The 16733-nt window shown below is 35.7% G+C and overlaps 1 protein-coding gene across 6 annotated transcripts in view; it reads right to left on the reverse strand.

Annotated features, from left to right (window-relative positions):
- The window catches only part of Ano3 (anoctamin 3), a 295191-nt gene extending 279008 nt beyond the window's left edge, over nt 1-16183 (reverse strand). For 3 of the 6 annotated variants that reach the window (NM_001128103.2, NM_001355245.1, NM_001355246.1), the window contains exon 1: nt 15850-16036. In NM_001128103.2, the coding sequence (NP_001121575.1) occupies nt 15850-15895 (46 nt within the window). In that variant the 5' untranslated portion in view covers nt 15896-16036. Of the gene's footprint in view, nt 1-15849 lie in introns of all 6 variants that reach the window. The other 3 variants (XM_011239463.3, XM_006499262.4, XM_030250348.1) reach the window with 2 other exon arrangements.
- Between the last annotated feature and the right edge of the window lie 550 nt (nt 16184-16733).

Here is a 16733-nt window from a genome sequence, read left to right on the forward strand (position 1 = left end):
AAATGAGACCATATTTACTGGTATAGGTATGTACTCTGTATCTTTACAATGGGGACACAATTACCTGTGCTATGATTGTAAAATCTGTACAGTGTTTTCTAATTCTTTCATTTCTCCTTCCCTCTTTCTTCCTTTCTTTCTTTTCTTCCTATTTTTATGCCCCTCTTCATTTTATTGATTAGTTTTTTATCTCTTATATTTTCAGACAATTGTCAGTATATAGACTCAGGCTGTCTTCTCTCTGAATCCTCCTGCCTCAGTTTCCTCACTGCTAGTTTTAAAGTGGGTATACAAACGTCCTCACTTCTTTATGCTGTTCTCAATCATACTGCATCACATACAAAGGTAATTTCCTAACCTCTGTTTTTCTTCTCTTCTTTTTTTTTCTAGGAAGTATATAATTTTACTTGTGATCTACTTTCAAAAGTATAGAATGGACACTGAAATATTCTACTGTCTTAAACAGAAAGGCTTTTTTCTTCCTATAAATATCAAATTAATTTATGAGGTAAATTATGTATGAGGATATTATGAGCATATACAATATATATACATATATATATATGGATTTTATATACATATATATATGCATACACACACACACATATATATGGATTATATATATGTACACACACACACACACACACATATATATATTCATTTATTTATCATTGGCAAAACTCCTGTGGGGGACAGCTCTTGTGGGATAATTTTATAATTGCTGCCAGGCCATCTGCTTACAATGCAGCAACTTTTGCTCTCAGTCACTTAAAATAAATTGGCTTGTTCAATGAAATGAGGGAATTCAATGTCAAGCATAGAAATATCATCAGGTGATCTGGTCTTCCAAGTTAATCAGGTTACCTGTTCTTTCAAATATTCAATTTTTTTGTAAAATTATATCTATTTTATGTAGTTACTGAAGATTAGAGATAAAGCACATAGGGCTTTAAATCGGATGTTTGACTCTGTAGGCATATAGAGTTCATTATTAGTTTGTTACAAAATGAAGATTTTTAAGTTGGTAGTGACTGTAGCTTTCTGCTGCATTTTCTTGAGAACATGGCATCTGATTTGACCACAGTAGTGGTCAAGGAAAACTGTGATGATGTTGGCATCAGAGATATTGAGACTAGATAATCATCTAACTATAAACATAATGATATAAATTCAAAACAGCGAGTGCAGAGAATAATATACAGTTCTATTGAATCTGTGAATCAGATGCAGAGTATGTTTAAAGTATTAGCAGCATTTAAGCTACATTCAGGTGTATTTTTGAAGCAAGAGACAAAAAAAGAATTTTTGAAGGAAGGAGTTTTTAAAATCTACCAGAATCTAACTAAATACATAGATTAACTCATTGTAGAGAAATTGGGTGGCTGTCATCAAAAACCAATAAAATAAAATAAAATTAAATTAAATTAAATTAAATTAAATTAAATTAAAATCCTTACCTGGAATGTTAAAAATTAAAAACTAAAGACAGTTTACTGTCAGTTAACAAGGGTTTCTTTTCTCCTGTCTCAGACATATGCAAAGTTCTTAGAACAATATTGTGAAACTATAAGCTTGCAAATCATCAGAGCAGCAAGGAACACTGGCAGCTGGCACTGGAGGTCTGAGAATCACCAGTGTCTCTCCATTACCTTAAGTACATTAACTGCAAATGTCCTCCAGCCTTTTGAGTTGGCACTCATAACAGAGAAGCATAAACAGTTCCACAATCTTTATAATTGCACCATCAATCATTTTGCACAATACTGTGAGAACACAATTCTGTATTGAATGCAATGATGTTTTATTATAAATATTACAATAAAGAATTGACTCAATGCAGGTCTCATTTGGTTAACAGGTACAGTTTAGGGGAAAGCTTGGAAGAGAAAAATGTCATCATGTACTTGCAATAAAAAATACCTCTAATATTCTCTGAGAGTGCTCTTCTCATACAAAATGTTTACAAAAGCACCCAGGTGTCTTTATCTCCTTTCTCAAACATTAAACTTCTTGACAGGCTGCAAGAAATGATCATGAGTAGAGTAGTTATGAAACTGAGCCTGTCATTTTCTGGCTGTTAGCAGACAGTTTTATAAAATTATCTCATATTTTGAGTATGAATCTAGAATTACAAATTGGGTGTGGACTTGAATTTGTAGAATGATTAAGGACAATCTCTGAGCATGTTGCTAGTTTTGAGAGAAAAATTCTTACTTCAAGAATGTTGTAAAAAGGCATTAGGTCATTCCCATAGTGAGAGCAGATTTGTCAAACTTATATTTATTGTTTGTTCATCTACCCAAAGTATTGGGCTAAAATGAGTTGGAAAGAATAGAAATACAATAGTGTTAACAAAGGTAGGGTGTAGAAAAGGTTTAAGATTACAAAATAGCTAATTTGTCAACTGGAAAGTAACAATAACATCATGCTGGTAACATTTTGAGGGAAAATAATTTTCATTTGGAATCATTTGGTTCTCATAGTGATTCAATTTATTCATTTATTTCTATTTAAAATTTTTACTTTTGAGAATTTCATGCATGAATGAGTGATACATTTATATTACTTCTATTCCTCTCATTCCATCCTTCAACTACCCCTGTGTCTCTCCCATTCCTCTCATATTCATGTCCTTTTGTTGCCTTATTGAAAGTAGATTCATTTCTCACTTTATATATTCATTGCTGTTTCCCTCCCTCTACTTCTCCCAGTTCCTCCACCTCCCATCCAGAACCATCCTTTTTCTCTCATTCATTAGAGGAGAAACAGGCTTTGGGATATTAGTAGAATAACTATGAAAAATTAATAATAGTTATAATAGTATGAAACAAAAATAACACGCAAGAACTGGATGAAACTAACATGCAGAAGGAAAAGAGGCTAAGGTAAGATACAAAACACAGACATGTTCTTGTTCATATACTCAAGAATCTCCCCCAAACCTCACAAAACTGGAAGCCATAAATATATATGCAAAGGACCTGTAGGTTAAAAGGAGAGAATAACATTAAAAATAAGATAAAATTTAAGAAGGACAAATATAAATGAAAGGAAAAGCCCTCACAAAACCTTACGAGACAAGGAACCTTCAAACATTCATTTGAGTTTGCTTTCTGGTGGCCACCTACTGCTGGTCATGTGGCCTCTTCTTAATAGTACTTATTTTTCCCAATGAGATTCTCATTTTCATTTGTAACTGGTTATCACTTGGATATTGATTCTGGCTTAGCAATGAGGGCATATTTCAGCTCTAGGACCTCATCTGTGCAGACCTGATAAATGATCAGACATTTGTAGTTAAGAGGAAAAAAGAAATGTTATTGTAAATTCTAAAAAGCATTATCTTTCTCACTAAGTTTCAGGAAGTTACTCGAGAAAATGTATTAGTAAAATAATGGGGAAAATCAAGAAAAAAACGAAACAAAACAAAAGACCTTGAATCCAGATTTTGCCTTACTTACATACCCATTTGCCTACTACAGGCTTATGATGACTACTGCAATTTGCCAATAAAACAGAAAATAGTTGAAAATGTAAGAATTATTTTTGAACATGAAAACAAATTAGGGAAGAGTAGTAATGAATATAAAGTAAATGAAAAATATGAGATTTTTTTCAGGAAAAAAATTACCCCAAAGGAAATTAACCTTAGCATGATTTAATTCCTATGTGATTAAGCATTAATAAATAGAAAAATAACACTACAGACTGATTAGCCAAATGGCTGATAATAAAATATAGAGTGGATCACAGTGTAAGTGTATGAAACATTCAAAGAATTAATAAGGATACTATTTTTAAAATGTTAGACTTCAAGTAATTCTGCAAGAAATGATACCCAATTTATCAAATAGCAAATTACATTGCTCGTGAGGGATTCAGATGGGCTGCAGATGATACTGATGATTTTAACTTTTACAATCTTCCCACTCTTTATTTGCAGTTTCATAAGACAAGGATTCATGTATTTCTAAGATGGTCTCATACTCACATTGAAGACTTGGTTGAAATTGAACAGATTTTCTTGCTTTCACCTACTAAGTACTTTAATTGTAGGTATGTGACAGCTTGTCCAGCTATTTAACTATAACTGCCTAGGCATGAGTGAAAATTTTGAAAGCTATAAGCTTTTAATGTATATAGATAAATAGCATAAAACTGTGACAGTGTCAACCATTGTCATCCAACGCTACAAATTTACTCATTGCCTTCAAAAGTTACCTGTGCTCTTTCCTGTATGGTAAGAGAAGTTAACAGGGGCTCTGACCTCTTAGCAACTTTTTAAATTCTAAAATACATTATTAATAAATATGTTTTGTGAGAAATCATCGACTATGGTCTTAGTCATACCACATAGATATAGTTATTACGGTTTTAAGTAAGTATTTGTAAGTACTGAATCATTTGATTTCAGCAAAATTTCCTTTGGTCATAATTAAAAGAGAACTAATTAATATATTTGAAAGAGGTCTGGATTCCACCATCCTTATAACAAAACAAAATAAAGATTGTGTTTATGGTGTGTGTTAGGCAATGCTTTCAACTTCCTTAAACTGATAAGTATAATCAAGTTAATGTAGAAAGATCCAGCAAGGTGATGCAGTGGGTAAAGGAGCTCGTCCATAAGTCTGAGAACTTCAGTTCAGCCCTGGGAACCACATGGTGAAAGAAGACAATGTGCTGGTTATCATCTTATTGCCATACATGTATTCTGCCAATCCCTCCCCCAAGTCGGTAAACATAATTTAAACATTTAAGAAAAACAGTGGAGAGGGAAATGTGTAAATGAACTAATATATGTTGTATAAAAGGAAGAAACAGTCCCAGATATTAGTAGAATAAAAAGCAAAATATATACCTTCAAATTCACTGAATTCCAAACCAACAAAAGATGAAATGTGAAAGAGGTGATTGAAAACATTAAAACCATAGCTGAATAAAAATAAAATGAAAGAAAGAACACAGCTTTTTCAATTCTGACCAACAATTTATGTAGCCACAGACCTCTTCACTTAACTGTGTAAGAAAAAGGGGATTGAAGGAACTGAATGGGGTTTGCAATCCCATAGGAAGAATGACAGTATCAACCAACCAGACCCCCACCCCCAACCCCAAAGCTCCCTGGGACTAAACCACCAACCAAAGAGTACACATGGAGCGACTCATGGCTCCAGCCACATATGTAACAGAGGATGGCCTTATAGGGCATCAATGGGAGGAAAGTCCCTGTGAAGGCTCAATGCCCCAGTGTAGGGAATGCCAGGGTGGGGAGGCAGAAGTAGGTGGGTGGTTGGCAGAGTACCCTCATAGAAGCAGGGGGAGGGGGTGGGGGAGGCATTTGGGAGGGGAAATCGGGGAAAAAGAATAACATTTTAAATGTAAATAAATAAAATATCCAATAAAAAAAGAAAAAAATAGGAAAATAGCTTCTGAATGTTACATAAGTTCCATGGAGTATACATAGTGTTCTCAGGTCATCACTAAAAATGAAAACAGAGTCATAGAAACTCAGGGCAGATCCAGACCCTAAGGAATTTAGGAGGATTCTCCCAGCTAGTGCTCAGTCCCACCTGTAGTCCAACCTTATGATAGGTGACTCTTTGCCCTAAACCAATTTTCTAGTTGAGTGACAGTATTTTTAATATTACTTCAACCTCCTTTCTTTTTATGAGTATGTTTATATTCCCATGATTTAATTTTGACCAATCACAGTGCCTAGATATATGTTCTAATATTGATTTTTTGTTAACATTATAAATATACTACAGCTATATTTGCATGGTATGAAATTAATGTATATGATTAAACATATTTAGATTTTATAAAATTTGGTATAAAATAAATAACTTTCACTAGTAACTCATTGACAATCATTTTAAAATGTCACTATTTGTATGGTTATATGCAATTAAAATGTTAATCTGCTATTTTGTTTTTTAAATGATCTTGCTTGTAAGCATTTATGCTTGAATGTTAAAAATAAAAAGTCCTAGCCTTTTTCCACTAAGTTTAAATTTAAGGGACTGGAAGGCTTGACAATTTTCATTGAATTCTAGATGATTCTTGAATCTTGAAATTTAAGACGTTTAGATCACATAGAGCTAGATAAATGAACAAATATAGATGAAATAAATTGCTCATGATACCAAGAAGGAGTGAACACTTTTAACGTATATCTGTGAATATATTAACACCTAACCACACTACCTCCACTCAGAAAAAAAATGTATGCTAGTAGTGTTTGCTTCAAAGCCAACCATAGAATAAACATACTTCTATGAGTTCTATATAAGTTTTAGTAAACCTAGTAACTTTTTAGAAACTGATCAATATACACAATCAACACATGACATTTGTAAAATATTTTCAGACATATATTTCCCATATCCACCCACTTTTGCCCAAAATGAAGAGTTCCAATTCTTGGGCAGATTGCATCTTGCCTGTGGTGATGATAGATCGTATCCTGCTGCATCTTGCAGTAAGTCCAGACTTGCTTCATATCTAACCTTTGCATCAATGTTAAAATTTAAAGTAGTTCCTATTTGAAGTGTTCTTTAGGAGGAAAGACAATAGCTGAAGAGACTGCAAGGTTGATTGTACTAATGCACTGCCAAGTTTAGAATATAATTTCACACTTCTGTAGTTCCTGATGAAGTACAGCAAGAACAGGGAATTTAGCTCTTAATGTACCACATGCTTTTGTTTTAGATACAAAGTGACTCATCCCAGAAAGGACAGTGCTCCATAAGGGTCATGATGAAGCTTGAATATAGTAAAAATTCTTCCTGGGGTAGTAAAATTACTCATAAGGAAAACAGGTAGACCAAGGGGATTAGCTATAGACAGGTATTTTGGAAATTGATAAACCCCAGATGCTTCCTAGCTATTCAAAAGATGTATAAAAAATTAGATTTTTGTGAGTTTTTGAGTAGATAGAGATGTGGACTCTTAAATCATGTAGAACACAGTTCAAGCCACAATGCTACCTCCAACTAACAGGCAACGATAACAGTAAAAAAAGCTCTTCCTCTAAAGCTTCCCACTCTATGAAGCCTTCCGTCCAGTGCCAATCTCCTCCATCCACATAGACCAGCTTTCCAGACTCCATCAGTAGCTACAAGTAGAGGGGCTCATTCTTGCATTAGCTACCTGCCACAAGGTTCCATTCTTCATGACTTGCCAAGAATAGGAGACATGCTGCTGGTACCCCAAATAACTCCATTATTGAAGGATGAGTGGATAAGAACCACAGTCAAACAAAATAATTCAGCCACTAATCATTTAATTTTGATAAATAACTTGGGAATTATAAAGAAATTATAAGGAATATTCAGAGTCAACTATAGCTCCAAAAATGGGCAGAGAAAAGAACAGTCTTCCAGTTGCTTCTACTTTTACACTTGTGTGCTACAATATATCACGCAAACACCAGAGCGGGGTCAACCAGGTAAGAACTATTAGTATAGTTATCTATTAAAATCTGAGTCCAGACTTGCTAATGAAGACTAGATCAATTCTCCAACACCCTTTAAATAAGGAGGGAAATGTTGGCTTTGTCTTAAAGCAATTTTATATAATTTTGCCTGTCTTGAGTGGCTGACACAAGATTAAAAGTCAACTGAAGGTTTTGGGTTAGGGTGACTCTCCAGTATTGTGGGGAGAATATTTGACTCATATTTGACTGATCACAAATTAGACTTGTGAGTGGAAGTCTATAATGTGTATTCTTGTCAATATACCATCTGTGTTTCCATTGTCACTTGACTAAAGTCCCTGTATTATGGCTGTCTCTTTTAGGATACTCTAACTTTAGGTTTCTGGATCCATGTCCAGCCTCTTACCAATGTGTTGAGGCAGCCCAGTGTAGAAAGACAATGGTATGTTTAGGGTTTCCTGTGCCAAGAGGGTTTCATATTGGAATCTGGGATTCTATAGGAGGGCTTCAGCCTCTAGCCAGCTTAAGCCAGACTTTTTTTTTAAAGCAGGATTAGTGATATGGTACACACTGTTAATGCAAAGCTGTCCTATTTGCTTCAGGGGAATATGAAGGGTTCTTCCTTGGGAGCATAAAGCTGTTCTCTTAGCACTGTGTAAGGCTAAAGAGTAATGTGTTTTGGGAATATATTTCCCCTGTTAGAGTGAGAGTCCAATGAAGCCATTGCTCTACCTAATAAACTGCCATTCCTTTGTGAGAATGGTTTGGTCTGAGGCCCTAGGTCATAACAATTCTTTAAATGATAGTAACATCCTTTAATTCTGTTTTCATGTTCCATGACTATAAGGCTTAACTTTTGGAGTTAGCATGTGTAGTTTGTTTTGTTGAGTTGACCAGCCCTCCTTTGTAATATATTAAGTTTCTAATTTTATATTGTAAACATTCATTTTGCTCCTTATATTTCCCGGTAAGAACTCAAGATCTTATCAGTAGTGAGGCAACACCAATTTTGATGTCAAAATCAGTCAAGACTACCAAGGGATTACTGTTAAAAGCCCAGGAAGAGTCCTCTACCAGTTGTGGTCTCTATTGGGATAAAGGAGGGTCTTGCAGCCATGTGGTTTCTTCTGGAGACACAAGGCATGTTTCCCTGCCCATTGCTTTTCTTTTTTCTAGGATGAAGGCTTTTATGCTTCAGTCTTTGGGATGTCCCTATGAGCAAGAGGATAGGTAGTGCTTAGCACAATATAGCACCGCTGAAGGAGTTCCATTGCCACATGTGTCTTAACTGGCCATGAAAGACTAAGACCAAAATTCTCTCTGTTTTTCAGACATTCTTACCTCATTAGTATAGGTCTTCAAGCTTTATTATTTGAACACCAGTTACCAGTCTTCTAGTTTTGATGAACTTGTAACACTTAAGTAGACATTAGACAAATATAATGTTTTAGGCCTTTGTTTTCAGATTTTCAAGATAATGTTTCCTCATTTGCAATGTGCTTTAAATCAAATCAGAAAGCAGTTGGTTACCTCCATAATATTCATTTTTCAATCTACCATTTTTTTTTACCCATGACTATAACTTGCCATGCAAGGCATTATTTTAGCTCACTAGATTCACAGCTGGGTAAGATTATTGATGATGCACGCACCCTGCCAGAGGCTTGCATAGTAACATCCCCCAATGGAAGAGCTAGAGAAAGTACCCAAGGAGCTGAAGGGGTCTGCAACAATAGGTGGAACAACAATATGAACTAAGCAGTACCCCCAGAGCTCATGTCTCTAGCTGCATATGTAGCAGAAGATGGCCTAGTCAGCCATCATTGGGAAGAGAAGCCCCTTGGTCTAGCAAACTTTATATGCCCCAGTACAAGGGAACGCCAGGGCCAAGAAGTGAGAGTGGGTGGGTAGGGGAGCAGGGCAGAAGGAGGGTATAGGGAACTTTTGGGATAGCATTTGAAGTAAATAAAGAAAATATCTATTAAAAAAATGAAAGATAGTCAATAGGGAAGACGTTTCTGGTCAGTATCAACTTGATTTCCCCATATTGTAGTTAATGGGAATGGCATCTTTGTATACATCAGAAGAAAAAAAAAAAACATAAGTGCCAGGTGCTTCAACCTACTAATACTATTTTACTGAATGTACATAAGGTCAATCTACCATCTAAATCTTTATCTCTTTACTAAACACTTATTGAAGCCCTCTGATTTCATCTGAGTCCTTTCTTTTTGTACTAGAGTTCAGTTAATGTAGAAACTCATAACTGATCCGTGTGTAGACAATAAGTATCAGCGTCATGCTCAGCCACAAATGGGACATCTATATAACTTCCCCACCCCTATCTTCATGATCAGGGACAATAGGGGAGTAGGGAGCAGAAAGATTTAAAAAAACAGAGGTTGGGGAGAATTAACTGAAAAAAATGTCTTCTGAATATTAAATGCTCCCTGTATTGGCAAGCTCAAAACAGCTATAGATTTCTGTACCAGAGCTACACAAAGCAAGCCAGCCAGAATTTCAGCATTAATCAGCCTTATGAATGATCTATTAGCGCTCTATGGATTCTGTGGGAAAATTAGTCAATTTCTTTAAGGCTATAACCCTGGTAGGCCAGTCACAGTCTAGAAGATAGCTCCACTCTCATTAATGTATAGCACAAACTAGAATCAGGGAGCTATAATTTTTTTAAATGAGAATATAGATTTTGGAGAGGGTTGAATTTGATTTGGAGAACTTGGAGGGAGAAGAAAGAATAGAGAATCAATACGGTCAAAATATGACATTTTCATATATGAAATTTTCAAAAAGATAATGCAAGTATATTACAAAAACAAAAATAATATAAAACTTCCAACAGGGTTTAAAATTTGGCATCATTAAAGTTTCTACTCTACTATGAAAGTGTTGGGTCCTAATTGTAGTCACAGTGAAACATAAATTGAGATATCCTGTCTGCTTGGATTTTTTTTAAAGATTCTTTTTCATAAGTATTATATGACAAAGTTTCCACCAGTGGTCTCACAATTAGAAAATACATTTAAGTTTTAAGTTTGCTGTGTAGGCTGTGTAGGCAACTCTCTTGCAATTCACATTTGAGTTCCTAAAATGGTACCCAGGTCTGTTAACTTGATAACGAATACAGAAGATATTATAAATCAAAGCAAACCCAGGGACATGACACCCACATGATAAGATGGGGTAACCACTGTATTCACTTGTAAGACTGATTGCCAGGACACTGGTTCTCAAAACAGTTGACTTCATCACCATTACAGCAGTGATAAAAAGGTATACTGCATAGAGATGAAAAACTCACGATCAACTATATTCTAGTCTATATTAAAATATTATAAATAGCATAGATCCAGGCCAATATCAGGGGCCTTAGCTCACACACACGCAGGTGTATAGACTGAATTCTTTACTGCAAATCATATTCAGTCATATCGGGATTTTCCCTTCAACCTTTCCCCCATGCTTCAGGTAACTTAGAATTTTTTTTTTACAAGACACATTTTTTTCTTTCTTTAGTCATAAATAAAAGAACAGTCTGGAAATACTTAGGGGAGTCAGGCACAAGGGTCAGCATATTTATGTCCTCAGATATTTTTCTTCTTTTCTAAAGTCTAGAGGAAGATTTTGACACTAAAGTATTATTTGAAGGAAAATGAAGCTTCAGCAGCAGAGAGTTGGAGAGTAGGTGTATTCTCCACCAGCTTCCCTCGGGTGTCATGAGACAGGAACTGAGCACAATGTTGGATTTGGGAGAGGCTTGCAGATGGGCCCTTGCAGTAACAAACTATTTAGAGAAAATTAAAATGAATGTTATTTTCAGCCCACAAGTCTCCATATAAACATTAAAGATCATTATGATTAAGCACTTAGTTAGTCTGAGTACAAAAATGCTTGGTCCTGGAGAATTGTTTAAAAAAATACTATTTATATGTTTAACCAAATGTTGTTTAGGATTAATGAAACCCTCACAGCTTTTACTGATCATTAAGCCCAAGATGATGGAGACAGCCTGTGTTTGATGTATCCTATGACCTCCCTGAAAATCTTGGTAGCTATATTGGTAAATAAACAGACACAAGTAGCCAGAACTATGACTGTCATTTTTTTCATTCATGCTTGTATGATATGTGAATCCTTTAAGAGTTTGGTGAATCACAGCATATCAATCTAGGAAGCAAACTTAGACTTTGTCCAGAAGTCAGCTCTAATTTGCCAGCTCATGCTTACTCCAAGGTGTACTAAAGTTGTAAGAAGTGTCTCCTCCTCCTTGTCTGCAATCAAACACTCCAATATACCCTCAAAACCTCAGAAATAGGACATTATCAGTATTCCTCATTGTTGTGGAAGGTTCTTACTTTCAAAATGTCTTAACCTATTAAAATTTCATAAGAGAATTTAGTATTTAAAAGGGAACAAAAATATATACGCACATTGTTGATCTCTCCAGAATCACAAATAGCATTATCAAGAACCACAATGTCATCATTTTCCTACAGAAATGCAGAATTGCCCAAGATTCTCATAGAGACTCTGCATGTCTCTAAGATTTCCTCCTGTAGCCAGCTTATCAGAGGGAAAAAAAAAGTTTGTTTTTTGTTTTGTTTTGTTTTGTCTGTTTTCTGTTTTGTTTTGTTTTGTTTGTAAGATGTTCAGGAATGAAAATGTTCTGAATGACACTGTCACAAAGCCAACAAGAGCATAGATGGGGTTTGAGTTTAGAATAAATGCCATTTCACTGAATTGCACTCTTAAATGTATGAAGTCAATTTTGCATCTCATTTTTCTTTAATGATAACTTTTAAGACTTTCTCAGAGATGGTGCATTGATTAGACAGGGAGTGTAATTATAACTGATGCTATTATCAAGTAAGATTGTTACAATGTCCAGAGCCAACCATTTCTATAAGATAGTTCCCTAAAGAGAAAATGAATGAAGCACAAATAGAAAAAGAAAAGTGTGTGTGTGTATGTGTGTGTGCCCGCGCACGCATGCGCGCGTGTGTGCAAACACACATGTGCATGTGCCCCCTTCTGAGGACATCCTATATTCCTAATATGTCAATTTTAAGATAAGTCTGAAAATGAAAATAATGAGAATTTTTATTCATTATTAAATTTTAAATCACAACTAAATGTGCCACACACATTTGTAGTTTTATTATAATTCTATACACTAGATATTACTTTCATGTCATACACACACTAACAATGTTAACAATATTACAGCTGTAAGTAGTAAGTGGGAGATTAAGGTGTAGAACAAAAAAAGAAAAAATTACTACAGATCAAGTAACGGTTACACTGAACTAACAACTGATACTCATTTTCTTTTGTAGATAGATAGCTATCCTCCCATCTACACTGTTTTCCCTAAATAGGATGAGCATCATCAGTGACTGAATTTGAGTCACAAATGTATCATTACAGAGTTCCCCAACATCAGAGAATATTTATGTCTTAACATAAGATGATTATGTTCTCTGATATCCCTAGACAAAGAGTTACAGGCAACGAATGACTTTTAGGACACAGAGAATCAGCCTTTCCCAGGAATAATACTGATCGATGATTCTTCAATTCAGAGTAGTCAGTAACAATTTTTAAAGGATATTGACCTTACTTACAAAAACAAAAAACAAAACGCCCTAAATGGCACATTTGGTTCACTAAATTAAATAATTTCCCCCCAAAGATAGGACTTTCTTCATCGGATCAAGAAAAAAAAGAAAAAATCTTTGCCTTCACGTTGTTAACTACCTATCCTGTCCAACAGAAGAGAAATGGAACAGCACAGTAGGAATCAGTGCAGATGTTTCCCAAACAGAATTTCCAATCCATATGATCTTGACAAACCATTTTACCTAAAAGGATGAAAGTCAGTTTAATGAAGTATGCATACTCACTAAACCTGGCATTATTTACAATAACCAAGCCATGGGATCAGTCTATGTCCCCACCTATAGATGGATAAGATTATAAAATTATGTTGTTTGCCAGAAGTGAGGTTTAATAAAATAGTCTCAGAAAACCAAATGTTGTATTTTTCTCTCATATGTGGAAGCTGAGGGCGGGGTGGTATAATATGACACTAAAGTGTAAGTACAGCACATCGGAAAGAGGAAGGGCAAGGAAAGAGGGATGAAGTATATAAAGACGATTACATGATCAAAATACATTGCATGTGTGAAAATATGGCATAAAGTCCCTCAATTATTATATTTAATATAGGCTAATTAAGAGGGAGAATAACAGGTCAGAAATCAAGAGTCTTCATATTATTCATAAATTAACATAAAAGGTAGATAAAACACTTTTCTAAAGGTATTTATCTAGTGACAAAGGCAAACCTAAAATCCAAGACACCAAACTTTCAGGACAGAATTTCCATCAGTTTAATATACACTGTTCTCAGGAAAACACTCCCAGGTCAGCGTGTCTTCCTCCTATTTGCAAAATTAAAATAGCTGATCCTTATTGTGAATTATCTTTGCTTAGCAGGTCCCATCCTAGAGAAAGAACTAGAACAACAAATGACTGTTGAGCAGAGACTTAGCCTCTCCCAGGGATGAACCCCTTCGTGGTTATTCAAATCAGAGTGGTCAGCCTTGGTAGCATATACATGCAAACAACACAGCCAGACTCAAAAGGTTGTATCTATCTATATATCCACGCATAAGCACTCAATATGTGTCTGTATGTAGCAATAATAATCAGAGAAAAACAGGGTGTCAACTTGAGTGTAGGAAGGGACATGGGAGGGATGAATGGCCAGGAACCTGGAAGGACTGGAGGGAGAAAAGCAGAGGAAAGACATATTTTAGGAGACAACATAAACTAAAACCATTTAGATAAAAATTAATCTTGCTCCTTTGTTTGTCCTTCCTTTTCCTCATGTTTACCTTTTCACTAATGATAATTTTTTTTGTGTGCCAAAAAGTGAAATTAAAAAAAAAAAAAAATGGCTCATGATGCACCATAAAGGAACACTACGAAATGCCATGATATGTACAGTTTATCACTCTTTTGAACAATGACAAACAGTCTCAAAGTTGAGAGGCTTTTGCTCTTTAACATACAACATAAATATTCTCACATAGTAAGATATTTTGGGGGGACATTTCAAGTTTCAGGGTCCCCCGAAGCATTAAAAAGTAACAGTATGAGACAGTTTCAAGTTTTCCATATCTTTCTTTTTCCCCCATAATGTTTATACATGTTTAATGAGGCAAGGAAATAAAACTTCTTGAAGTATTTTATTTTTCCTTAGAACACTTTGAGCTTAAATAGAACTTCACAGGAGCCCAAATTCACCTACTCCCACCGTCTCTCACTTTGTACCTAATTCCAACATACATTCAAAAGAGGATTCATGCAGATTACAGTTCCTGATGGGAAGTTCTTTCAGCACAATATGCTGCCTGAAGAATAAATCCCGACTAGGTTATTCTGGGGATATCCAAAGTTTTTGTTTGTTTGTTTGTTTGTTTGTTTAGAAACAAAGCCAAAGAGATACCATAAAGCAGTCATTTGGAGAAAGAATTTTAGAAGTAAGATTTCAATAAATTTTTATTTCAGTGAAAATGGAATGAATACTTGAAAATTACATATTTTAATGATTATATTAACAAATGCATCATAATTACCATTATTCATTCAGTAAATGGCATTAATGTTGAATAACTGCATAAGAGAATACCATTTCCAGAATCTATGTTAAAGAAATATGTGCTTTATGAGAAGCCATTTAAATAACAAAGCAGAACAAAGAGTGATTAAAAAAAAACATTCTTGATCTGACCATGCCCACGCAACTAGTGAAAATTTTGTGAAAGCTAAACGGTGGTCTGGGAAGTTCCAGGAAGACCCAAATACACATAAAAGTCGGAAACCCGTAATAAAAGTGGGGTCAGAAGAGAAAGTTTTCCAAGGAAATTATATCTGGGACCAGTCAACCGCTGGGATTTTTCCACGAATGCATTTATTATACAATTTTTCAAGCTCAGCACAAGTAATAAATTCTGCTCTTGTGAATCTTACAGGGTACTAGAAGCGCATACTGAGGCAAATATAACCCAAAATTTCACTCTTCAAACCCAGGGGTACTGCAGGAACCTTATCTGTTTAAACAGTTCACTGCAATGCACTGAAGGAGACTTAAGCGATATGAACAAACAAGTCCTGACATGACAGATTCTGTTCCCTCCCGGGCGCTGTGCGGCTCCGGATATCAGACTTATCTCCGTTGCAGGATAAAACATTAATAAAATGGGGTCCTAACTTTACAGAGTTCCACAGCTCTTCAACACAATACACGAGTGAAAAGGATGCTTTTGCAAGGAGATGCAGAGCGGGATGTGGTGCCCCCAGGGAAGAGAGAGAGAATTCTCACTGACCTTTTTGCTGTTTAAAGGACTGAATGGAGCCTGAGTGGTGGACCATTTTCACTCTGCGCGATCCAAAGGAGTTGAGGAGCTGTCGGAGAGGGATGCAGAGGAATTGCAGCCAGACTTTCCAGAGACACTCCTGGGGCTCTGAGTAATCCCAGAGCCACCAAGCTCATCGCAATCTGACACCTGCTTTAGCCAGCACTTAGCTCTGAAGGCTGTGTGCCCGCCAGTCTCATCGTCATAGCAACGTGGGAGGGCAGTCCGTGGCCGGCTCCCCTCAGTGGCTACTTCTGAAATAACCCCACATCCCGGCTGTTTCTCAGTGCTGCAGTGAGGGTGGGTGTTGTAAGGGGTTTGGTGCACGTGGGAGAGGAAGAAATTTCTTAAGGACAAGGCATAAATCCAAGCATTCCTTTAGAGCTATCACTAATGCACTCATTTTCAAGCTCTAAACCTCCTTATCAAACCCAGGCACCAGTATTAATTTCCTCGAAGTTGGTCTGTAAATAAAGAAGGGTGAAGCTGGCATCTGTCCTGACAAGAGGATACTAACAGATGTAGTTCTGTTTCCATCCTTCCTTCTTAAATATTCATGTGGGAGAGACCACAACATCCATGATCTGCCTTAGATAAGCACTAAGTTCTAGCATGCAACATTTAAGTTTTTTTTCTGCTTCAGCTACTTCGATTTTAATTTTTTGTGCGATACTGAAAGGTTTAATTCTTTCTAACAGATGCTGAAGAAATATCAACAATGGTACTCAATATAATCATAATTAAAAAGCCATAAAAATAATCTTATATTATAAAAAGAACCTGAAGCTCACAGCAACACACAAGTTCCATTATCACACAAATGGAAACAGTGTTTGGGAACACAAATTGGGAAA

Source organism: Mus musculus, chromosome 2, assembly GCF_000001635.26.
Source record: "Mus musculus strain C57BL/6J chromosome 2, GRCm38.p6 C57BL/6J".
Lineage (NCBI taxonomy): Eukaryota > Metazoa > Chordata > Mammalia > Rodentia > Muridae > Mus > Mus musculus.